This window comes from Podarcis cretensis, assembly GCF_951804945.1.
Source record: "Podarcis cretensis genome assembly, chromosome: 10".
Lineage (NCBI taxonomy): Eukaryota > Metazoa > Chordata > Lepidosauria > Squamata > Lacertidae > Podarcis > Podarcis cretensis.
Window position 1 is genome coordinate 29,834,850 of NC_137179.1, and position 24,521 is coordinate 29,859,370.

General features: G+C 45.7%; 1 protein-coding gene and 1 pseudogene across 4 annotated transcripts; one reads left to right on the forward strand and one right to left on the reverse strand.

The window, feature by feature from the left end:
* Positions 1–6,030: 6,030 nt before the first annotated feature.
* LOC307224869 (noggin-like) lies at positions 6,031–11,546 on the reverse strand (annotated as a pseudogene). Its single transcript has 2 exons — positions 11,535–11,546; positions 6,031–6,649 (listed from the first exon to the last, which is right to left on the reverse strand). The product of its transcript is annotated as a noggin-like (transcript).
* Positions 11,547–14,739: 3,193 nt separating this feature from the next.
* GALR3 (galanin receptor 3) lies at positions 14,740–23,200 on the forward strand. Of its 3 annotated transcripts, none has more exons than XM_079992894.1 (4): positions 14,740–15,357; positions 18,266–18,309; positions 19,826–20,198; positions 21,409–23,200. In XM_079992894.1, the coding sequence occupies exons 3-4, from the start codon at positions 19,849–19,851 to the stop codon at positions 22,277–22,279; spliced, it is 1,221 nt and encodes a 406-aa protein (XP_079849020.1). In that variant the 5' UTR covers positions 14,740–15,357; positions 18,266–18,309; positions 19,826–19,848; the 3' UTR covers positions 22,280–23,200. The 3 variants fall into 3 exon arrangements, with proteins under 3 accessions (XP_079849020.1, XP_079849021.1, XP_079849019.1); XM_079992895.1 differs by lacking the exon at positions 18,266–18,309 and having other exon boundaries at positions 19,826–19,992; positions 20,077–20,198; XM_079992893.1 differs by lacking the exon at positions 18,266–18,309.
* The last annotated feature ends 1,321 nt before the right edge of the window (positions 23,201–24,521 follow it).

Consider the following 24,521-nt stretch of genomic DNA (forward strand, 5'->3'; position numbering starts at 1 on the left):
GTGCTGGTACTTTGATCTTGTGCATCAATGATGCATATTTGCCTTTGTATATATCTTGAGCGGCTGATATTGCCCTCCCCCCTGCCCTGAACTGATGCTAAAGGCAGGAATGGATAATACAATGAAAAGGGTTAGCTTTGAACCAATTTCCGTAGTGTCAAAAGGCAGCCTTCTTGGGTAGCTTTCAAAGGCGATTGTACAAATTCACGGAGGAGAAACTTATTCACAGCTATTAGTTATGATGGGTATATACTCCCTCCAGAATAAGAATTTAAGAAGAGACTGCAGGATCAGGCCAGTGGCCCATCTAGTCCAGCATCCTCTTCTCATTGTGGGGAGCCAGATGCTTGTGAGAAACCCTCAGGCAGGACCTGAGCAGAAGAGCATCCCCCTCTCGTGGTTTCCAGCAGCTGCTGTTCAGCCCCTCCAACTGTGGAGGCTAGTAGCTCTTGAGAGCCCATCTATCATGAATCTGTTCCTCTGCTAAAGCCATAAGAGGCAGTATGGCTCTGAATACCAGTTGCAGGAGAACGTAACTGGGGAGAGTGCTGTTTTCAGGTCCTGCTTCTCATGGGCATTTGGTTGTCTGCTGTGGGACCCAGGATGCTAGACTAGAAGAAGAGTTTGGATTTGATATCCCGCTTTATCACTACCCAAAGGAGTCTCAAAGCGGCTAACATTCTCCTTTCCCTTCCTCCCCCACAACAAACACTGAGAGGTGAGTGAGGCTGAGAGACTTCAGAGAAGTGTGACTGGCCCAAGGTCACCAGCAGCTGCATGTGGAGGAGCGGGGAAGCGAACCTGGTTCACCAGATTACGAGTCTACCACTCTTAACCACTACACCACACTGGCTCACTAGATGGGCCTTTGGTCTGATGTAGCCAGGCTTTTCTTATGCCCTTAACTAGGCCCTGTAGCTGATTTTGTGCCTCCTTTCTCTGGAGAGAACAGTTTGTCGTACTACCCAGTAGGCTCATCTCCAGGATCTAGAGCCACTGAACATAGTGGGACTCACTCCTAATTAAACATTCCTTGGACTGCATTATATGTGGGCCCAGCTACCACCTCCTTCCCTGTCCTAGTGCCCTCTTCTTTTTCTTTGCTGCGCCTAGTACCTGACCGATTGCCCTAGATGACATGGTTTATTCTCCAATATCGTAGGATCTTGTGGATGAGCTACACAAGCCTGGCATTTGGTACTGGTTGCAGAAACTGAGGATTTCTGCTTCTTCTTTTAAGTTTTTTTAAAGCATGGATTTTAGCCCTCGGGCTTCAAGGATAGCCTTGGGCAAGTGAAAGGAATACTTGGCACAGTCTCAGAAGTCAGAACACAGCTCAGCAAGATTTCTAGGGGCTAGGAATGCCGTTGTGAATGCCTTAAAGCGAGGTTGATGTTTGCATTCTATCTGAGCTTTCACACAATGTAAAATAGAACAGGGAAACACTGGGGGGACAGAATTAACCACTGTGTGGCTGGACAGTTAGGCATGTGTGTGATTGCTACCAATGCAGTTCATATCTAATCTATACACACTTTTGGGTGTGTATAGATGCAGCTCACTAGCTGACCATGGGCCAGTCACTTTCTCAGCATAACGTACCTTTCAGGATTGTTGAGATATAAATGGAGTATGGATGGCGGCTAACAGATTGAGGTTGAATCCTGACAAGACAAAAGTACTGTTTTTGGGGGACGGGCGGCAGGCAGGTGTTGGGGACTCCCTGGTCCTGCATGGGGCAACTGTGCCCCTGAAGGACCAGGTGCGCAGCCTGGGAGTCATTTTGGACTCATAGCTGTCCATGGAGGCGCAGGTTAATTCTGTGTCCAGGGCAGCTGTTTACCAGCTCCATCTGGTACGCAGGCTGAGACCCTATCTGCCAACAGACTTATGGTGCATGCTCTAGTTATCTCCTGCTTGGACTACTGCAATGCACTCTATGTGGGGCTACCTTTGAACGTGACCCAGAAACTGCAATTAATCCAGAATGCGGCAGAATGGTCACTGGGAACGCCTGCCAAGACCATGGTAACGCTTGTCCTGAGAGATCTGCATTGGCTCCCAGTACATTTCCAAGCACAATTCAAAGTGTTGGTGCTGACCTTTAAAGCCCTAAACAGCCTTGGCCCAGTATACCTGAAGGAGTGTCTCTACCCCCATCGTTCAGCCTGGACACAGATCTAGCGCCAAGGACCTTCTGGCAGTTCCCTCATTGTGAGAAGTGAGGTTACAGGGAACCAGACAGAGGGCCTTCTCGGTAGTGGCGCCCACCCTGTGGAACACTCTCCCATCAGATGTCAAGGAAATAAAATAGCTGCTTATCTTTAAAAGACATCTGACGGCAGTTCTGTTCAGGGAAGTTTTTAATATTTAATGCTGCATTGTTTTTAATACTCAATTGGGAGCCCTCCAGAGTGGCTGGGGAAACTCAGCCAGATGGGTGGGGTATTAATAATAATAATAATAAATTTAGTATTATTAAAAAGATGGGGAGTTAGCAATGAGTTTCTTCTATCTCCTGCCGTGCATTGATGGACTTGCAAAAGATGCCATCTTTATTTAAACAGCTGCTTCAGCCTGCTCACTAGAGGGCATCCTTGTAAGAATCCCAAATGAGTTGCTCTTGCATACGGGAAGAACTGTCTCAAGAGGTCGATGATAATGCATCGTAAAAACCCCATCATTTTGTGTTCATCATGATGCACTACAGAATGCTAAACCAAAAACCAAAACCAAACCTCCATCAGCAATCTGGTTTTGTGATTCTACACTATAAACAAACTTTGGGAGAGGAATACAAGGCTGCTTTTTCTTTCTCTTCCAGCCCCCCTTGTATTTCAATTGCTGGGTTAATTTCCCGGTCCAGAGATACTCATACACAAGAGCAGGCTGTGCACCTACATATGACAGATGTGTGGATCTCTGCGTACTCATACTTCAAACAGGGAAGATGTTGACCTATGTGTGCCGTGCAGCTTGCCGTGAGATAGCTGCTGCTCTCAGGATCATTGGAGTGGAGGACTGCCCTGTTTATAGTGTTGAAGTGAAATTCAACGGCTTGCCTGCTCCGTGCTTGTAAAGGGAATGGGAAGCAAGTGAAATGTCAGCTTATCTTTTGCCTCAAGCAGCAAAAAGTCTTGGGCTAGCCCTGGGTGCAAAATTGGGTATGTGCACAAAAGGTAAAGTATTTTTTTTACAAGGGGAACCTGTTTCAGAAATGCTACTTCGGGAAAATTTAATTTGCCCTGGCAAACAGTGTCTTGGTACTTCTAGCAAACCCCACTGCTGCTGTTCCCTTCCATTTCCTTACTGAAAACAAACCATATCGTTTCTGCCGTACCCGACAATCAGGTTTGCCCTTCAAGAAATTCAACGACTGTTGTTTTTTGCGTTTGTTTAATCACTCAAATAAAGGTTGCTCAGCTTCCAATGATTTCGTTGGTTTCCAAAAGGATAGATGGCACTTCCCCACTTTCTGCTTCCAAATATTTTATCTCTGTGCACCTTTTCTCTGCTCCCACCCCCTTACTTTTTGGCAGCCAAGTGCTGCACTGGCCTGCAGCAAGAGGCATGCTGGGAAATAAAAAGGGCTGCAGTATCAAAAGATTTGGCAGAGGGGAAAGATGAATAATGCAATTGGTTTCGATCAAAATGTTCATGTTTATAAAAAGGTCATGGCTAGTTTCTGATTTGTCGGCATCCATGATGTACAGCAGGCTGCCGGTCTGCAGCTGAACAACACTGGGACAAAGGAAGATAGCTTCTAGATTACCAAGTCAGATAATACAGAGCTAGATGCACCAACTCTCTATAGTAACAAATAGTGGCTCTTTCCCATCATTGCCTGATGGTGGTAGAGATTGCATGCAAAGAGGCCCAGGTTCAAAGTATGTTCTCTAGCACTGAACCACAGCCCTTCCCTTTAATGTAATCTGCAACATTCATATGCAGCGGCTGTCTTGCCATCCATCACAATGCACTGCCAAAAGCAACACACACACACACCTTTTGTTGCTCCAGCCACAGCTTTTCTGCTACTCTGGTTCAGTCACTTTCAGATCCATCAGTGCATCCCAGGACTGCAATTTCCTTAATTACTAAATTCCTGTCTCATTCCTGTCGCTGATGATTCCTGTTTTAGAGATTATGAGCCATCAATAGAGTTGCTCTCAGCTGCAATTTCTCCTGTTGTAACATGGAAACAAATTGCAGCCTTGAAATTGCGAGGACAGAGGAGTTCAAGGTAGCAATACTTTAAAAGCATCGCTGTCCTGTTTATATTTCTATCATACCTGCTCTCCTCTAGCGTGCCTCCATTTAGAAATTGGTGCTCATTGTTTTACAAAATCCTGGGGCTCTTTTGATTAAAAAGGCTGCCTGAACCAGGCAAGGTAAACAATAGTTGTGCAAATCAAGACCTGACCTTACTTTCAGACTTGCTATTGATAGCAGGCAGAAGTTGAACCCAGGACTAGCGCTCTGATCCCATACATCACACCTAAATCAATACCCCCAGTCATCACTTCCAGCAGACAATGCTAAGAATTTCAGTTTGGTTTGGATTCTAAGACCTTAGAGGTTTCCTAGCATCCTCCCTTCACCAAATATCAGTTCCTAGGGCTCCCTCAGAAGACTACTGTTCCTAGAGATCCCTGGGAAAATTATGAATCCTGGGAGTCCCAGGAAAAAAGAAACTGTTGAACAAGTTTAAACCTGTAGTGTGGATATACTCAAATACAGAAGTACAGGAAGTGTTCTGTTTTGGGAAGGTCACATTTTATCACTAAATAGCAGGTGCTTGAGTTGTCTTGTAATATTTCCGTGCACACATCTTTAAGAGAAGTTATGGGATGAAGGTACAAAATGCAGCAGCAGCCTTGCACTTGCTAAAACGTTCTAGGTCTGATCAGTACCTGGATGGGGATTGCCTGGGGTTCTATTGAAGAAAGGTGGGATACAAATTTAATAACACTAAGGCAAGAGGTGCAAAGGGAATAGAAATTGGGCATTTTTGTAACTTGGAAGTTGCCAGGTGTGTATCTCAGAGTCTAATGGGCTTCTTTGGAGGTTGCGAAATGAGTGTTGCGAGACCCACACCCTATCTAGATTTAACTTACAAATGCAGCTGTTTTCCATCCACTTTCTTAAATCAAGGATGAGGAAGTCCTCCAAATGTGGTTGACCTCCCAGTCAGCCCCAACGAGCACGGCTAATGGTAATGGATGATGGGACTTGGCATTCAACAACATCTGGAAAGCCACAGGTTCCCCATGCCTGCCACAAATGCATATTAAAAACTAATGGAGAGAAAAGTAAACTGCACAGCAGCCCTTCAGAATCAAAGACCTAGGTCAAAGTCAACTAAACAGATTTCCCCCATCTTTATAGCTACCCTGCTAGATTATCATGGGGCACAATTCACTAGCATAAATCTCATGGAAAACAAGAGGTGTAGAAAATCCACCTTACTAAAGTATGTTCAAGCAAAACTGCAGCCCTATACACCCAACAACATAGCAATTGCTCTGGCCCAGATAAAAATTAAATGAGGCTAAGTATCCCAAACACTTATTAAAACCATTTATTTCTCCACAAAAAAAATCAGGTTTCACCAACAGTGATGATGAACACAGTTCCTTGACTTTCCAAAGCACACTGCCTCCCAGGACGTCAATGGGGAAATACTTTCCATTTCTGCAGTCAGTTTGTCATTACACCTGTCAGTCCACAAAAGATGTTGGCCATCTCTGCTTCCCATGAGATATCACTGCCTTGACTTCCTTTCCTGAAAGACGGCAGCAATACCCCAAAGTCTAGTTTTCTTTGCTTGCTGTAAACATCTCGCTGAGATGCAGTCTTTAATATCTTCACTGCTTTCTGGCGTCTCTTGCTACCGTTACCCTCTGGTTCAGAGACCCATTGAGACTATGGGTGACCACCAGCTCTGCAGATTTCAACTCATCAGCAAACAGCAGCAAACTCCTTGAGAAATCCGTAGCATGGCAATGCGAAACCCACATCACCTTGTCATCAGCAGGAATACTTGCACATAGCCACCACAGGGTAAGGGACTTGCCTCCAATTGTATTGCTGTGAGGACTTCCCCGGCCTCAGCATGTGGTCTTCCCTTGCCCAGCAGTGCCACGCTAGGAGTTTGATCTGGGTGACTTGGGCAGGCTGGCAAGTCATGCCTAGAGGCCAAGAACACCCAACGTGAGCCTGGTCACAGTTCGTATGGTGTGGCCAGAAGATGGGTCCTATGTCCACCCAGGAAGAGGTCAGGTGGCAGGTAGCATTATCCACAAGCCACTGATGGAAGCGGTGGAGGAGGGTTTTGCTCAGGCCGAGGGAGATCTCGTCCTCAACAGGCAGCAGCTTGGAAAGATCTAAACCCTTTGCCTGCTGCAGAAGCTTCTTCCTAAAGCGTGCTGTACACTCGCCCAAGTCCTGGCTGAGGATGCCCACTTCTTTTAGGCTTGTGTTGAGACCTCGGGGGTCCTTGAGAGACATCCAGAAGGGGTTGTAGGAAAAGCCCAGCAGTTTCATCAGCCGTGTGGCATGCAGGAGCTTGGGCTTGGGCAAATAGCGGTTGTAGTCATCCAGGGAAGAGGGAGAGGCTGTAGGGCCTCGCCTGAGCACCCAGCTCGCTCTAGATGAAATGGACGTTGGGGTTGTGCTGCTCGCCGATCCTATCAGGAAGCAGGGGAGCCTCTCCAATGGGAAAGTCTCTTTCCTGAGAGGAGGAAATTGTTCCGGTTCTCTGGCACCAGGGCTCCAGAAGACAGACAAGCCAAGCTTTGACACCCATGCCTGCCGCAGAGCCTTCAAGAGTTGTGTGCCTCTCAGCTGCAGCAAACAAAGTATGTGGGATGCATCTCTCAACCCACCCCCTTTTTAAATCAGCAGATCCTTTTGACTAAGAACCTCCTAGCTTCCCTTTCTCCCTGCTACAGACTTTGATATCAGATTGCACTGTTGCTCCCAGACACAAACAATTATAAAGATGAAAAGAAACCAAGAAGTGGGCTTTTAAAATATGTTTTTACCATGAGCAGAGGCCAATAATGAATAACTAGAATTGGTGTCTATCTGAGCCCCATGCTTTTCTATGTTATGCTATTGTCTACCTTAGGCCTTCTCCAGATCATAGAATTGGAGAGTTGGAAGGGAACCAAATGGTCTCTTCCAACTGCCTGCAATGCAGGAATCACAGCTAAAGAATCCCTGACAGATGGCCACCCGACCTTTGTTTAAAATCTCAAAATCATCATCTTATTAAGAGTTCATCCTGGTTTGCCTGCACAAAGCTTACATGGAGGTTAGATGTGTCCAGTTCTTCTGGAGCATTTGTTCTGATTTTCTTGTGGGGAGATTATGTGGCAGCGAGCATTCATCCTGCAGCCATCCTGGCTTGCTTATGTAGTCAATGATCTGTTCATCACACAGTGAAATTCTCTCACTTCCCTAACTGCAAAACAATTTGTTGAACTGTGGGGTTGAAGCCAGGGGCATTGTTTGAGGGTGGTCCAAACCAGAGCAGCACATGTCTATGTTTCCCACTTCCAGCTTCCAGCTCACATACACCACAGCTCTGGCTATTGTTGTTCTGCCTAAAAGCCAGGGTGGCTTGCCTTCCACTGCAGAGGGTTGGACTCCTTCTAACCCTACAATTCTATGATTCTGTGACTTAGCTGTTGCGATCTAGTTCATTCTTTGAGATGCTAATAAGGCCACTTCAGTGGCCAGATAAAACCATTACCTTAACAAAGGAACCAGTTTGGCAGGTTCCACAGCCGCTTCAACTAGATTCCAGCTCTTACTGGATATAGGAAGGGATCCAAGGATATCATTCAAACTGACCTCCCAAACTGACCTCCCAAAATATAACTTACATAACTAATTACCGGTACATAAAATATATGTTACCTAATTTTACCACAGCAGATTGTTGTTGTTTAGTCATTTAGTCGTGTCCAGTTCTTCGTGACCCCATGGACCAGAGCACACCAGGCACTCCTGTCTTCCACTGCTCCCGCAGTTTGGTCAAACTCATGCTGGTAGTTTTGAGAACACTGTCCAACCATCTTGTCCTCTGTCGTCCCCTTCTCCTTGTACCCTCAATCTTTCCCAACATCAGGGTCTTTACCAAGGAGTCTTCTCTTCTCATGAGGTGGCCAAAGTATTGGAGCCTCAGCTTCAGGATCTGTCCTTCCAGTAAGCACTCAGGGCTGATTTCCTTAAGAATGGATAGGTTTGATCTTCTTGCAGTCCATTGGACTCTCAAGAGTCTCCTCCAGCACCATAATTCAAAAGCATCAATTCTTCGGCAATCAGCCTTCTTTATGGTCCAGCTCTCACTTCCGTACATCACTGCTGGGAAAACCATGGCTTTAACTACTGTATACGGACCTTTGTTGGCAAGGTGATGTCTCTGTTTTTTAAGATGCTGTCAAGGTTTGTCATTGCTTTTCTCCCAAGAAGCAGGCGTATTTTAATTTTGTGACTGCTGTCACCATCTGCAGTGATCATGGAGCCCAAGAAAGTAGCATCTCTCGCTGCCTCCATTTCTTCCCCTTCTATTTGCCAGGAGGTGATGGGCCCAGTGGCCATGATCTTCGTTTTTTTTATGCTGAGCTTCAGACCACATTTTGTGCTCTCCTCCTTCACCCTCATTAAAAGGTTCTTTAATTCCTCCTCACTTTCTGCCATCAAGGTTGTGTCATCTGCATATCTGAGGTTGTTGATATTTCTTCCAGCAATCCTAATTCTGGTTTAGGATTCATCCAGCCCAGCCTTTCGCATGATAAATTCTGCATATAAGTTAAATAAACAGGGAGGCAATATACAGCCTACCACAGCAGATACTTAGATGAAAAATAGTTTTTGGCAGAAGATAAAATACAGCACAATGGGAATAGTGCTGTGTGTGACAAATACAGGGCAGAATGGAAAACAAGGCCTCTTTACATCCCTAGTCTTAAGTAGTTAGTAATGCCCTTGGTTGCGGGACGCAGGTGGCGCTGTGGGTTAAAGCCTCAGCGCCTAGGGCTTGCCGATCGAAAGGTCAGCGGTTCGAATCCCTGCGGCGGGGTGCGCTCCCGCTGCTCGGTCCCAGTGCCTGCCAACCTAGCAGTTCGAAAGCACCTCCGGGTGCAAGTAGATAAATAGGGACAGCTTACCAGCGGGAAGGTAAACGGCGTTTCCGTGTGCGGCTCTGGCTCTGGCTCTGGCCAGAGCAGCGATGTCACGCTGGCCACGTGACCCGGAAGTGTCTATGGACAGCGCTGGCCCCTGGCCTCTTAAGTGAGATGGGCACACAACCCCAGAGTCTGTCAAGATTGGCCCGTACGGGCAGGGGTACCTTTACCTTTACCTTTAATGCCCTTGGTTGAAGCTTAGAACTGAGAAGAGCTTTCTGCATCTCTGACTTTTCAACTAAAACAGGTTTCCAGTAAACATTCTCCACCATCCCAGCTCCCAAGCATAATAAATTGCACTTCTCCTGCCCGCTCAGGAAAGCTGGATTCCATTTAAACCCCTTGTGCAGGACCAACCAAATACATTTTGCCACCTGAGTACACTCTTCCCTTTTCATGTACAAAAGCTGATCAAATTGACAGCCGATGGATCTTATTTTGACACTGGCAATGGGAGCATACTGCACTCTGAGGGCAGCAGGCTTGCTTTGGTAGGACAAGTCAGACCACATGACACATGCAGCTGCTTCCATTCCCTGTCCTTCACCATTTGCTGCCTGAGGTGGTTGCCTCAATCTGCCTCAAGACAGGGATGGCCCCGCTCTAGTATCATCTCAACAGAGCACTTTGTGAAAAAGCAATAGAGGAAGTCAACAGAAGCACATGAACATTTATAAGACCTTCTGTAAGCTTCTACTGGTATTGCCTGGCAATGTATAATATGTCCAGTTTCCAGCATGATGAAGGGGGAAACATTCCTACTTTCATCCAAAATGTATTGATTTCTCCTAATCAGAAAAGCACATTGGGCAGTAAAAAATAGAGAGAAATCCTTCACTTGCAGTGCACACTGTCAAGGCCAAATACCTCTAGATGCTCCTGTTTCCAAGGCAACAAAGCACTTACAAGAGCATGTGAGCACTCCCCCCTCCCCTTTCAGCTTCATCAGTCAGTAACTCGGTGTGCAACTAAAATAGATATCTGTACTGTAGCTCACACATAACAGAAACATCAGCATCTTGTGCTAGAACATCCTTCCTCAAACTGCTGCCTTCCAGATGTTGATGGACTACAACTCTCATCACTGTCTGTTGGTCATGCTGGCTGGGGCTGGTGGGAGCTGGAATACAACAACATCTGGTGGGGCTACAGCATGAAGAAGGCTGGGTTAGAGCAACAGCAGGTCCCTTGGTCAGGGGTAAAGTATGTGGGACAGTCTGCGCTCAGCCATTGAGTGGGTGATGCCTTATGGATCCTGTCTCACAGCAGGTTTGGTTCACTTTGAGAATCTCAATTGAAAAAGCTCCTTCAGTGTGTCCCATTGCCCTTAAAAATCACCAGCACCAGAAAAGATCAGACAGAAACATGGCCTTAGGGATTAGCAACTGTGTTTACACAGCAATCAAGCATCATTCCTGGTGCCCTAAGCAGCCTATCATAAACGATCCAGAATATGAACTCAACAACAAAATCCAAGGATGTCTGTTATGTTGGCCCGGAACATTTCTTTCTGCCAACGTCTTCCCTCCTTATCTGGGTTTGAGCCTTAGAAGCTGCCACCTCACTGGAAGCGCATGTAACAAGTCCTTGAGCCCAGCCATGAGACTGTCTAATTCCCCCAGTGGTCCAAGAAACCTCCACAGCAAATCACCCTTGTAAAAAAATATCTTACACAGTCATACCCTTAGACCTACTCACATGATGCTTCTGAAAGTCAGCTGGTTACGTGGCTGGGTCACACCACCAGATAAGCTACCTGCAGCACAAGGTGAAATGGAAAAACAAATATTGTAGTAATAAAACATATTAAGTAAATCAAGCATTGGGAAGCCCTGGCTCTCCAAATATGTTTGGGCTACACAACTCACATCATCCCTGACCATTGGCAATGTTGGCTGGGTCTAATGACATCTGGAGGGCCACAGGTTCCCTAATCCAGAACTAAATAATGCTTAGCTTCATTGCTACATCTGTTTCTCCGCATTGCCACCTCAAGTCTGCTTTGTTGAGCTAAGAGGGTTTCACAATATGTAATGGGATTCACCTATCCCATTTCTTTTAGGCCCACAGAAATATTGCACATTGGATCGTCTTGATTCTCTCCAGTTAAAAGTTGGGAAAATATTGACATTAAGATATCGGAGAAGATGTGCCAGTAAAGGCTGATCGTAAAGCGGGCATAAGGAATCTGTGGCTCTCTAAATGTTGGGCTACATGTCGATGACCATTGGGCATGCTGGTTCGGGGTGCAGGGACTGATGGAAGAGAGCACAGCAACATCTGGAGGGCTTGGAGTGTAAGAAGGCAGTGGGTTCTGTTCTGCCCTGTCCTCATTACAATCAGCTCCATTTACGTTCTGCTGCAGTTCAGTTTCCTCCGAATACTAAATTTGCCTTGTTGTCTGCCTTTATGTTATGCAGCCAACCCACATTTCAAGCAAAGGAAACAACCAAAAAGCAAATTACTTTCTACAGATTAAAAAAAACAAGAACAATGTGAATATTGATCATATTTGCTTGACTGATTTCTGCTCCTGACCACAGATGAACTGTGGCAATTTCCACTTCCTTTTCCATCGGAATTTCCTAGCATCCCTTGGAGGGCCAGGGGTTCCCCATACCTGCTGTTGGTCCTGCACCCCTGGCCTACCTGGCAGCAAGTCAGTATGCCAAAACCAAAGTCAAAAGTTCAGGAAACACATTCCAGGGTCAATCCAAGTAGCCAAGTCTAAAGTCCAGCAGTCAGGATACAGTCCAGAGTCAAACCCAAAGCACAGTCTCATAGAATTCCAGGAACATCCAAGTCAAGGCCCACCAACATGGGCAGTTGAGCAGGCACAGCCCCTCAGCTCTGCTTCCCGTTTGTACTTTGCCTGCTGATTGCAGCATCTGGGCTTGATGAGACATGTGACCCTCACCTGCTGCAAGCCTCCTCCAGCTGAGGAATCACACACCTCTTCCCAGAGCTAGCAAGACCCACCTGGCCAACTAGGGAGCTGGGCTGTGGGCCCTTGCCTGCCTCAGCCTCCTGCAGTGCCCAGCCTTCTGCTCCCTACACCTCAGAGCCCTCCGTGTTCATGAAAAGAGGGGCCTCTCTGACTCTGGTGATGGGTTCCTGTGCCCTGACCCCCATCTCCTCACTATGCTCCATCACCCTGTGAGTACAGTGGCACCTCTGGTTAAGAACTTAATTCGTTCCGGAGGTCCGTTCTTAACCTGAAACTGTTCTTAACCTGAAGCACCATTTTAGCTAATGGGGCCTCCCGCTGCCACCGTCACACAATTTCTGTTCTCATCCTGAAGCAAAGTTCTTAACCCAAGTACTATTTCTGGGTTAGCGGAGTCTGTAACTTGAAGCGTCTGTAACCCGAGGTACCACTGTACTTCTTTCTCCATCCCCTGCTTGCCCCAGTGTGTCCCAGTCCTTGCTGGGATCTTCTTCCTCCTCCCCAGTGTCCTGCCAGTTCATGACAGCAGTAAATGGATACCCGATACCATTTTGATGCAGTATGTTAGGGTTTTTATATCCTTAACTTTACAGTCATAAGGGAAAAACTGCCACTGATCCTTCTTTGGGGACAATTTGTTTTCGTGGTCCCCCCCCCCCCCCCCATAGAGAGTTGATATGTTGCTATTTGTATGACACTATATTGCTTAATGCTGCTCTATTTTTGTAGACCAGATGCTTGCTGGTTGGCAAGGGATTAGCAGTGTTATCTTTGTGGATAATTGGAAGGTTTGAGAGGGAGGCTTGTATGTGAAGCATTGCTAAGGGTGTGTTTGGGAGAAGTTAGGGGGCAGGGCTTTGTTTACTTGTTAATGAGTCTGCTACTTTCACAAGCTCCATTCATTCTGCACTTGTTAACAAATCAGTCTTTTAGTGTGACAGCTCCTACACTACGGAACTCCCTGCCTATTGACATCAGGGAGGTGCCTTCACCAAACAGTACTATTTTCAGCATCTACTAAAAAATAAAAAAATAAAAATTAAGCACGCTTACCCAGACATGCTAGTACTTTAATCTGAAATTTTAAGCTTATTGTGTATACTTTAAATCTGGTGATTTTATTTATGTTTTGATTCTTAAACTTGTTCTTTTTACTTTTATGGACAGTTTGAATGTATTTTTTAGCATTCTTGTAAACTGCTTAGAGGTTTAATTTACAATTAAGTGGTATACCGATTTTGTGAAATAAAACATACAGAAATATGTCCCCATCTGCCACCCGCTGCCACAAGCAACTTTGGCAAGTCGCTGAGCTGCGCGGCACATCTCTGAGCACGAGTGCATTGCAGAGTACATTGCAGTGCAACATGGAGAACTGTGTTTAAAAACCCTGCTGCAGACTTGCAGCATAATTTTTATTGGCCTACTTTTCGTTTCAGCGCCTTAGATTTAAAGTGGGAATATTGATGTGTTCAATCTGTGGAAAGCGAAGCGCCGTAACTGATGCGGCCTAGTTTGAAGCTGTACACCGCCTAGTCCCAGATGGCTGGAAGTTAGCAGTGTCCCTTTTTAATAGAGATGGTGAGGAAAGCCTTTTTCACTCGGAGGAGTATGTTTCTCTCCAGTCAGCCTTCAAATGTACATGCGTATATATGTGCAGCACACAAACAAAGAAAGCTCACAATATGAGAGAGACAAGACCCTTCTGGACACAGGGTTGCCATGCCTACTTTTCACCATACATTTCCATGGAAGCATTAAGAATATGCTTAACATCTCCATCTTGCAGTTGATGGGACTTCATAGTATTGATCCTTGGCTGACTCACGCTCATCAGCTTTTGCTATGGTATAAGTGCATAAATCATTTAATTACAAGGACATCTTTCCTCAAGCTATTACATGTCACATTTCCCCAGCATTCAAAATGTGTTTTTGGGGGTGGGAGTGGGGTGTCCCTGAGGAAATGTGATCTGTTTCACTGGATAGCAAATGCACTGCTCTCTTCTCCTTGATGTGTAGAATGGGATCTACTATCCATTCCTTTTTTAAAATGAAAGTGCCAGGAGTTTAATCTGGGACCTTTTGCTCTACTGTTGTAGAAGTTGGCCTTTGCCAAGCTGGTGCCCTCCAGATGTTCCAGACTACGCATTTCAGAATCTGGTAATGGGCTCTGCAGGATTTATGCCAGCCTTTGCCAAGCTAGTGCCTTCCAGATGTTTTAGATTATGACTTCCATCAGCACCTGGATCCAGTGAGCCTGGCAGAAACGAAACACAACGGCCAGGCTCATATAGGCTGTGAGAAAAGCTCTGGGAAAGCCTTTGTGCGGTGATGCTAAGTCCAAGGGGAGCTGGTGGCTTTCAATGCCATGTGCAGAAGCATAGCACACAACAAGAAGTACTCAGAAACTTAGGTGTCCCCAGTGCCTGCTAGCAGCCTGATCCTTGGCATGCCTGCATTTTTTGTACAGCTTGGGAGAGACGGAGGGGGCAGAATATGCTCTTTCCCCATTGGCTATCAAGATGGTTTTGTAAATACATTCTTTGGCTGTAGCTGCAAAAGTGATCTTGCCACTTAAAAGCCGGCGGTAAAATATGCAGCGCTCGTAGAGAGGGTGTGGAGGGCAACCCATGATATATGGATATATATTCGCATCTTCATGCCCCTGGATCCCTGAAGAATAGAACCAGCTGTGTCAGGAAAGGAGGCTAGCAGAGAGATCAGATAGATAAGCAGATAGGCAGATAGATAGGCAGATAAAATAGATTAGGTAGGTAGATAAGCAGATAGACATTTCGATTAGGAAGGTATGTAGGTGGATTGATAGGCAGCTAGATAGTACTGGAGATCTGGCCATAGGAGGGTTAACACCCAACCAAACCTCAAGGAAAGAAAAAAAGGATCAATGGGCTTGGCACAGCAAGAGCAGGAGAGGGGGAGCAGAGATCTAGAGAGAGACATCAAGGGAGGAGAGAGAGAGAGAAAGAAGAAAGCAGATGCAGCAAGGTGGATGCACTGAGAAGTAGCTAAGAGGAAGAGGCACAGGGAAGACCTACTGAGCACCTCAACTTGCAGAGTCCCCTCCGGGGAGTTTCTTTTCCCTTGGCACTGGAGAGAAGCAGGGCAAGGGCTTCTTCGTGTTGCCCAAGCATCGGTGCCGGATAGTGAAGACTCAAAGGAGGCCAGGAGGATCTCGCCTCTTTCCTAACAAGTGAGTACACAGCTTTTGAGAAGTAAAACAAAAAATAGAAATGGTATCGAAACAAGGGAAGGGTTCCCTGTCTCCCCCCAATGTGGCTCAAAGGGAGTTTTTCAGGAGGGTGTGTGTGTGTGTGTGTGGAGTTCCTCCTAGAGTGGCCAAATTCAGTAGGCAAGGCTCCTGCCTGCTTTTAATTGCTGTACCGAAGGGAGAATTTCAGCAGATGCTGCTTCACTCTCTTGTATTCTTCAGAGGCAGGGAAGTAAGAGATCGGAAAGGGCTGCGTATTTATTCCAGATGAGAGACAGTTCTGTTCAGTGTGAGGCAGATGGGCTGGAACGGGAAGCGGGGGGGCGGGAATGGCACCTTCCACAATGGGACAGGTGAACAGTCAGAGTCTGAGCATCTTCTCTTTGGGCAAGCGATGAACAGCCGTGGATATGTTATGGCTTTACTTTAACGATGTATTTGAATGTTGGGTGTTCTGTAGCTATATCGTAGCTTCTATCTTATAAGCTCTGCCATATGATTTATAAATATACAGTTTCTTCATTGTGATACTTGGCTTACAAGGGTTACTATGTACGCAACCCTTTGCAATAAGGAAATGACTATTCTTTTAAAGAAAGAATGATCTTGTGGAGAGAACGAGTGCAGTCTGGAAGCAAGCGGGGGTGGGGGGCTCAAGAGAATTCTGGGAAGGAGGGGCAAAGGCACAAACCTTGCTCACACAGCAATCTTTCTGGTATACATGCGGAATGGCTTAAAGGCTAAAGAGGCAAATCACAGCTGAAACAAAACAGCATTCTTCTGTAGCAATGATCTACCCTTTCCCCCTACCCACTCTCAGTTTTGTAGAGGTTGCTAATGTTTTATATTTTAATTATGAGTGTAGCTGATGCATGACACAAACATTACAGTAGAAATTAAAAGCCATGTTCAATGTTAATCTTCAGCATGCTATAAAACCATGTGAGTTCCACCCAACCCCAGCTCTGAGTGATTCCCACCCCCTCCCAAATTCCGAAAATGGCATCTTAACATTGCAAAGTCTTTCTGATTCTGAATCCTCTACTAAACCATATGTGATTTTATTGGCTGCTCGGATGGATCAAACTTCGCATCTCCAAGCTGTGTGTGTTCTGTTGAAGAAAGCTGCCATACTCAACCCAGCTAGGGACAGGGCACCCATTTGTGTGCAATCCCACATTCGCAACAAATGGGGTGGTTGGACTCATTTTGTCACAAGCAGCACCTGGAATATTGTACGCCACCATAAGCCACTTACATGTGGGTTGATTGGTAGTGTTCAAAAAATTCGCTTCCGCTTCCAGCAAATAAAATTATTCATTCAGCATGTGCAGGGAAAAGCAATATAAAAGCAGCTGCTACAGGCAAGGCAGTTGTGTGCATCAGATCATACTGCAGCCTTTGCCAAACTTGTTCCTTCCAGGTGTTTTGGACTAGAATTCCCATCAGCCCCTGCTGGCACGGGGTGCAGCTTTAGTCCCAAAACTAGTATAGAGTAAATGATTTACTACCACAGCCTAATGATGCTAAGATCGGAAATAGATTATGACTTTTTGTTTTTTTGTTTATTTATTAATTTTATATCCTGCCCAGGACAGCAAACAATAGGTAGGGGGAAGAGTAAAAATATCTTTAAAACAATTCCAATACAGAGGCAGACTGGGAAAGATTTCAACTTAAAAATCTTGCTGAAGAGGGAAGGTCTATATGTATCAAAAAGACAACAGAAATGGTGCCAATCTAGTATTCTATTGCAAATATTAATATTATGCAGCTTGAAGCAATAGGATGAATCAAAACTCTTGGAATAAAAATTGTCCAGACCCAAAATATGGTTTTAAAGCTTTACTAACAGAACTTTGTTCAAACAGTCACAAAAACAAATGATACATCCGAATAGTTACATAAAATCATATGTTTGTCCAAGGACAGGTTCAGCTTCTTACAAATATGAAATACTATTTATAATCAGAGCTGATGCACAGAGCTCTCTCTCTCCCACATCCATTAACTTGGAGGCTGTTTTCTTTCCAGGGCAGACATTAGAACACCTTTGTCTTCACCTTTGGCTTGAGAACACAGACTCCCTCAAAATGGTGATTTGTAACTGAATAAACCTCCCATGTGATTTACAGTTAAACACCACGTGAGAGAGCAGCAGAGATACATCCTAAGTTAATAATCAACCTATTGCTCAGAAAGCTCTTCAGTGGAATTTCTCCAGTGTTCCCTTTAGCAATACATATTCAGAGTCATTTTCCATTTCAATGTACAATTAAACAATTCTACTTAACATATTCAAAAGGAATGAATTCCAAAGGGTAGGTGCTACCATGCTAAAGTCCCAATTCCTACTTTGTTTGGGATAGTTCTCCTGATAAGATGGTATCTGCAGGAGGCTTCCTGTTTCCAGTGTGCCAGGAACAGAGTCTCCCAACACTGTGGGAGCGAGACAGACCAAGATAATCAGATAATGGTGAGGGAATTTCATTATCTGCATTCCTCTTTGGTTGGAAGAGGAACCAAGCTCTCATCGCAGTTTGCCTGGCAGTCTGGCACTCGCTTCCCCATGGAATGTGAGGGCAGGCAAAGGCACTAGGTGCACGGAGCACTTCTGCTGCCATGACCCCCGCCCCACCAATCCCATTCCTGGAAGCACAGGTTACCCTGCAGGAATTCAGCAGGTTCAGATTTCCTGGATGAAGATACAGTCTGCAGGTGGGGAAAGTTGCATCTGTTCAACATGCCACTGTTAAAAGTGCAGAGGGAGGAAATACAACCTTAAAAGAGATACTTCAACTATGATTAAACAACAACCTCAAAATGCAATCCAGGCCTGCCCTCCCTTTTCACCACCATTCTCTTTAAATGTTCTGTTCCCTCCTTCCAGCTTTTTCCAGGCTGGTTGCAGCAGCTGAGTCCTGTCAAACAAAGGTGGGCATTTTAATTCACCAAAACAAGAGGCTTAAGAGCTTTGGGGACGTAATGAACTAAAGAGGGTCAAGTGGTGCTTGGCAGAGGCTTTCTCCACGATGGATTGGCGCTCAGGGTTAAGGCTTGTGCCTGCTGAAGGAGAAAGGGGTCTTGACCCCAGACACCCAGAGTGACCTAGAGTTAATCCAGTCTCACGCCAATGTAATTTGAGCCATTTACATCACAGAGGAGCTTTACAGATCCTCATGTCACTGTTAAATTAACTTGTTTCATGCTGGTACCCAACAGTGTCTGAAAAGTGCAAGTTGCCTGCCATAACCCATTCCTGAACATTCCGCTTTTGAATGTTCAGAATGTGACCAGTCCAGGCTAATGGGCAAGTAAGGAACTGGGAACCAACTCTAGTATCTTGCCCTCACTGGAGTTGCATTGGTGTTTGTGTGTGTGAGGGGACATTGGTTGTGTTTGATGCATCATGATCTAATGTAATCTTTCCTGCTTATTGGAGCTGTGGCTGGCATATGAATTCAGTTCTCAAGACACCATACAGAAGTTCTCAGGCAGAATAATAGCAGACACTTCACTTGAGCATGGTACATTAAGGCTTGAATCCATTGTGTCTAAAATATGCTCAGATTGTCAATCCAGTGCATGCTTTCTGAAATGGCTATTTGTACAAGATTTGGTTGATAAAGAAATTCTTGGGAGTAAATTGCATACCCGATATATAAATTATCATATGAATGACAGAAGTATTTTGATACCTCTTATTATGATCCACGAAAAAAGTACAAGACCCCTATAATTCTCACAGTTCAGTCTGTATTAACTTAATGGCATCAACTGATACTGGCCTACCATTCTTAAAATTCTGAAAACTTTGGGCAATTACCTTCGGGAATTTTAGTCCTTAATGTGAATGGTCTATTTGCCATGTACCTGCCAGGGTTTGGGAGAACCATTTTAAGGCCGTCTTTAACCATCATCAAAAGGTTCCTATAAAATGGTTCCTATAACTTGCAGTTATATCTGCCTCCTGGTATTCCTGAAGGGGCAATCAACAGGTCCAGATGATATATGAAACAACAACAACCTCTTGGTTGGCTACTCTTTTTTCACATCTTGATAAATCTGGGCTATTTCCCCACTTGTTAATAAAACGTGACTGAAAGCAATCCTGTGTGTGTGGTACAATTTTATGATAGTATGATGGTGTCTTTATGAGTGTGTTTTTCTGTGTGCGCGCACGCACACGAGAGAAAAATGGAATTATGTGTATGTTTGCTGTGTGTGTGCTGGTGAAGAAGGTAGAACTAGAGGAGTGAATATCCTGAGCAGGGATAAATTGGGATACAAGAGACAATGGAAGACAAGGCCCTGGAGAGCTTTGAAGGGACAAGAAGCACGTGCAGGCTCCGGGAGCGGACAGGAAACTAATGCAGGGATCTGAGGCAGGGCTTGTCCCATGATTTCCTACTTTTACCTCTGTTCATTTCATCTTTTCCTATTTCTCCAGGCCCCTTTCTCTCAGATGGGGAGATGCCAGACAGCTGGAACACATCTTCAGACAGCGTAGAAGCACGAACTGCAGGCATTATTGTGCCGGTGGTCTTCTCCCTCATCTTCTTCGTGGGCACAGTAGGGAACGGCTTGGTGCTGGCTGTGCTGCTGCGCAATGGACAGGTGAAATACAACACCACCAACCTGTTCATCCTTAACCTGGCAGTGGCGGACCTGTGCTTCATTGTCTTCTGTGTCCCCTTCCAGGCCACCATCTACACACTGGATGGGTGGCTCTTTGGTGCCTTTGCCTGCAAGGCAGTGCACTTTCTCATCTACCTCACCATGTATGCCAGCAGTTTCACCCTGGCAGCTGTCTCTGTGGACAGGTAAATATAAGCACTCCTCCTCTGGCATGTCTCCCTCTCTGTCCTCCAAACCAATATATTGCTTGATCAGTAGAAGGATCCTACTTCTTCCATAGGAAGGAGTAGAGGACAAAGGACTTTGCTCCTTTGAATACTTTTCAGGCATGGGAGAGAAATTTGATCCACTTTGCATTTAAAGGTGAACCTACCAAATCTGCGCTTGGGAACAGAAACACAGCTGTTTCCAAAGTCACGCTTTTCTGAATTTTGCAGTCAGTTTTCTAGTATACAAAGATGCATATGCTAAAGTAAAGTGTGTATTAAAATGCACACATCACCAAAAATAGCATACAAAAATGCATTGTATTAGGGAAGATTGGTTATAAGAAAAGATTGCATGGAAAAATATTTATAGCAGGAGAAATTTTCACTAAAATGCTGATGAATTTTCATGATGATTTAAAATAATTGAATGAATCTTAAATTGTTGCAAAATGTGGAGAGCTTAATTTAAGACTGGAAAAATGAAAGATCCTTCCAAACCTGCTCCACATACATTTTCTCAATACCCTTCTCAAGTTTTCTCCATTCCTTTGTCCTTAGTAACCTAATCCCACTTAGCACCTCTTGCTGTTTCTGCATAGGGGGCACCTTAATAAACTCGTGCCTGAACATGCAGTCTCCCAGTTCACTTGGATTTTTGGCATTCCTCAGGCATATGTGTTTCTGCACTCAGTTTTCTGTATTGATGGAGGAAGGAAACACATTGTACACATATGAAAATCTTTGTGAATTATGGAAGCTCTTCCTAGATCTGCACAAGTAGTTGTGGGCCCAATTTGGAGTTTTTATTGGCAGTTTAAGCTTAAGGAGTTTTGGGAAGAGCCTCGAAAATAACTCTGTTGGCTTGTCACCAAGGTCACATCCTCACCAGGCATTTAAAGCACATAGCTTCCCTCAAAGAATCATGGGAACTGTAGTTTACCCCCTCACGGAGCTACAATTCCCAACACACTCAATAAACAACACTTCCCAGGATTCTTTAGGGGAAGTCATGTGCTTTTTCAACATATGGTATGGCTGTGACCCGAGATAATATGATGGAAATGAAAATAAGGAGGTGAGGCACTGAAGCAACCATAGGAAAGGGAAGGTGATGTTTGTGGGGATTCACAAAATGTATTGTGTTCAAGAAACTAACCCCTTTACCCCACACCCACTCTGCTTCCAGGTATCTGGCTATCCGTTACCCCCTGAAATCCCGGGATCTCCGGACCTCTCGCAATGCAGCTCTTGCCATTGTAATGATCTGGACGCTGTCGCTGCTTTTTGCAGGACCGTATCTCAGCTACTACCAAATAGTCCACTACCAGGAGGTGCCCATCTGTGTCCCTATTTGGGAGGACCAGCGCCGCAAGATCTTGGACATCCTCACCTTCGTATTTGGCTACGTCCTCCCAGTCTTTGTTGTCAGCCTGGCTTATGCTAGGACCATTAAGTTCTTGTGGACTGCTGTAGATCCCATTGAGAGGATCTCGGAGTCCCGTAAAGCCAAGCGCAGGGTCACCAAGATGATCATAGCAGTGGCCGTCCTCTTCTGCCTGTGCTGGCTGCCCCACCACCTAGTGATCTTGTGCTTCTGGTTTGGCTATTTCCCCTTTAACCGGGCCACCTACGCCTGCCGCTTGGCTTCCCATTGCCTGTCCTACGCCAATTCTTGCCTCAACCCAATTGTCTACGCTCTCATCTCCAAGCACTTCCGCAAGAGATTCAAGCAGGTCTTCACCTGCCTCCTCATCCAGGACAAGAACAAGAAGAGTCGAGCAGGCAACAAGGTCCACGTAGCCAATGTCAACAATGGTTTAGCCAACCATACGGCAGGCTTCTGTGGAGGGAACACTGAGGTAACCCAACTCCATGAGGAAAATATCCGATGCTACCAGGGCCTGTTGCTGAAAGAAACTGAAGGGGGGGTGCCTGAGGCATGGTCTCATCAGTTAGAAGACACGGCCATCTCAGATCAGAGAGAGCTAATGAATGAAGAAGGTTCTGGGGCAACTGACAACAATCAACTGGCTGTGACAACACACGAGGGACTGTAACCTACTAATTATCCATGGCAGATTATTTAAATGGAGGGCAGTGCCTCTTAGCATCACAGTCCTATCCCCATCAGCATCAGATGTGGAATGGGTTGGCTTTAGATAGCTTTTCTCAAAACATGCAAACTACCCAGAATTTCTCAGTGAGAATGTCAACGTTTCCCAGCTGAGACTGCATTTTAATGGTCCCATTTACACCCTGTCCTTGGGTAATGGCTACAAAAACTATTAATGAAGCCACCAAATGGTTGTAGAAATAAGGGGTGCATAGAGATGTACCCAGCAGTGAAGGGATGGTCAGTTGGGTCAGAGAATTTATTAATGTCTCTTGACAAGAGTGGGTGGTCTCAGACGAGCTAATGGCGATGGCAGTAAAACATGAAAATGCCATCCCTAGATCTGGAAGATCTAGCTGAATAATTACAAACTGGTGGCAAACAACCTCTTTCTCGGCAAAGTTCTTCAGCGGGTAGTTGCTGACCAGATACAGGCATGGTTGGGTGAGACTGCTTTTCTGGATCCAATTCAGTCAGGTTTCAGGCACTGAAACAACACTGGGCACCCTGTATGATTATCTTTATCAGGAGAGAGATGGGAGAAGGGTGATGCTGTTGTTCCCCCTTGAACTCTGGTTTGCTTTTGATACCATTGAGCATGGTATCCTTCTGGACCTTCTGTCAGAATGAAAAGTGGGTGTCACTGTTTTGCGGCGGTTCCTCTCCTGTTTGGGTGGTCCACTCCAAAAAGTGATGCTTAGAATTATTGTTCAGTCCTGTGGAGCCTTCGCTGTGGGCTCTCACAGGGATTCATCATATCCCCCCATGGATTTACTGAATCAGTGCCTGACTGCAGTAAACAACTGGATGAGGGAAAACAACTGAAACTCAATCCAGCTAAAACAAAATAATTCCCCCCTTACAGTAGCACCTTAAAGGTAAAGGTAAAGGTACCCCTGCCCGTACGGGCCAGTCTTGACAGACTCTGGGGTTGTGCGCCCATCTCACTTAAGAGGCCAGGGGCCAGCGCTGTCCGGAGACACTTCCGGGTCACGTGGCCAGCGTGACAAAGCTGCATCTGGCGAGCCAGCGCAGCACACGGAAACGCCGTTTACCTTCCCACCAGTAAGTGGTCCCTATTTATCTACTTGCACCCGGGGGTGCTTTCGAACTGCTAGGTTGGCAGGCGCTGGGACCGAGCAGCGGGAGCGCACCCCGCCGCGGGGATTCGAACCGCCGACCTTTCGATCGGCAAGCCCTAGGCGCTGAGGCTTTTACCCACAGCGCCACCCGCGTCCCCTTAGCACCTTAGAGACCAACTAAGTTTGTTATTGGTATGAGCTTTCGTGTGCATGCATACTTCTTCACAAAAGCTTATACCAATAACAAACTTAGTTGGTCTCTAAGGTGCTACTGGAAGGAATTTTTTTTTATTTTGTTTCGACTATGGCAGACTAACACGGGTACCTACCTGTAACTCAATCCAGCTAAGTCAGAGATACGGCTACTAGGTGGTTCCTTGGTCCAGGTAGGTGATGTGCAACTGTATCTCCCCACTGTATAATCAGATGCACAGATTGGGGATACTCCTTGTTCCATTGCTGTCACCGGAGATGCAAATGGCATAGAATGCCTTCTTTCAGCTCTACCTGTTGCCCCAGCTATGACCTATCTGGACTGGGATAACCTGGTGTCAACAGGCTATGCCCTAGTATGCTTATGCTTGGATTACTGCAATGCATTGTATGTGGAGCTGCCTTTGACAATGGTTTGGGGAAACTGCAGCTGGGGCAAAATTCAGCAGCCAGTTTATTGGTGGAGACCAGGTGCTTTGAACACGTAACACCAATTCTGGCTTGATTACAGAGGCTACCAATGTGTTTCTTGGTCCAATTCAAAGTGCTGATTCTGACTTGTAAAGCCTTATACAGACTGGGATCCCACTTTCTACAAGACCCCTCTTCCCATACGAGCCTGACTGGAGCCTGAGGTCATCATCAGAGGCCTTATTCTGTGTTGTCCAGAACGTGGTAAGAACAGGTCTTCTCAGTACTGGTTCCCACGTCTGTGAGGTGCTTTCACCACAGTGGCTTGCCTGGCATCAACGTATTTTCATTGCCAGATGAAGATGTCTTTCTTCTCCTGGGCAGTATTAATTTCTGCAGCAGTTGATGGTATTTTAGCTAGTTAATTCTTTGGTGGTCAGCCTTATATTGGGGAGCATGGAGTGGGGGGGGGATTTGTTA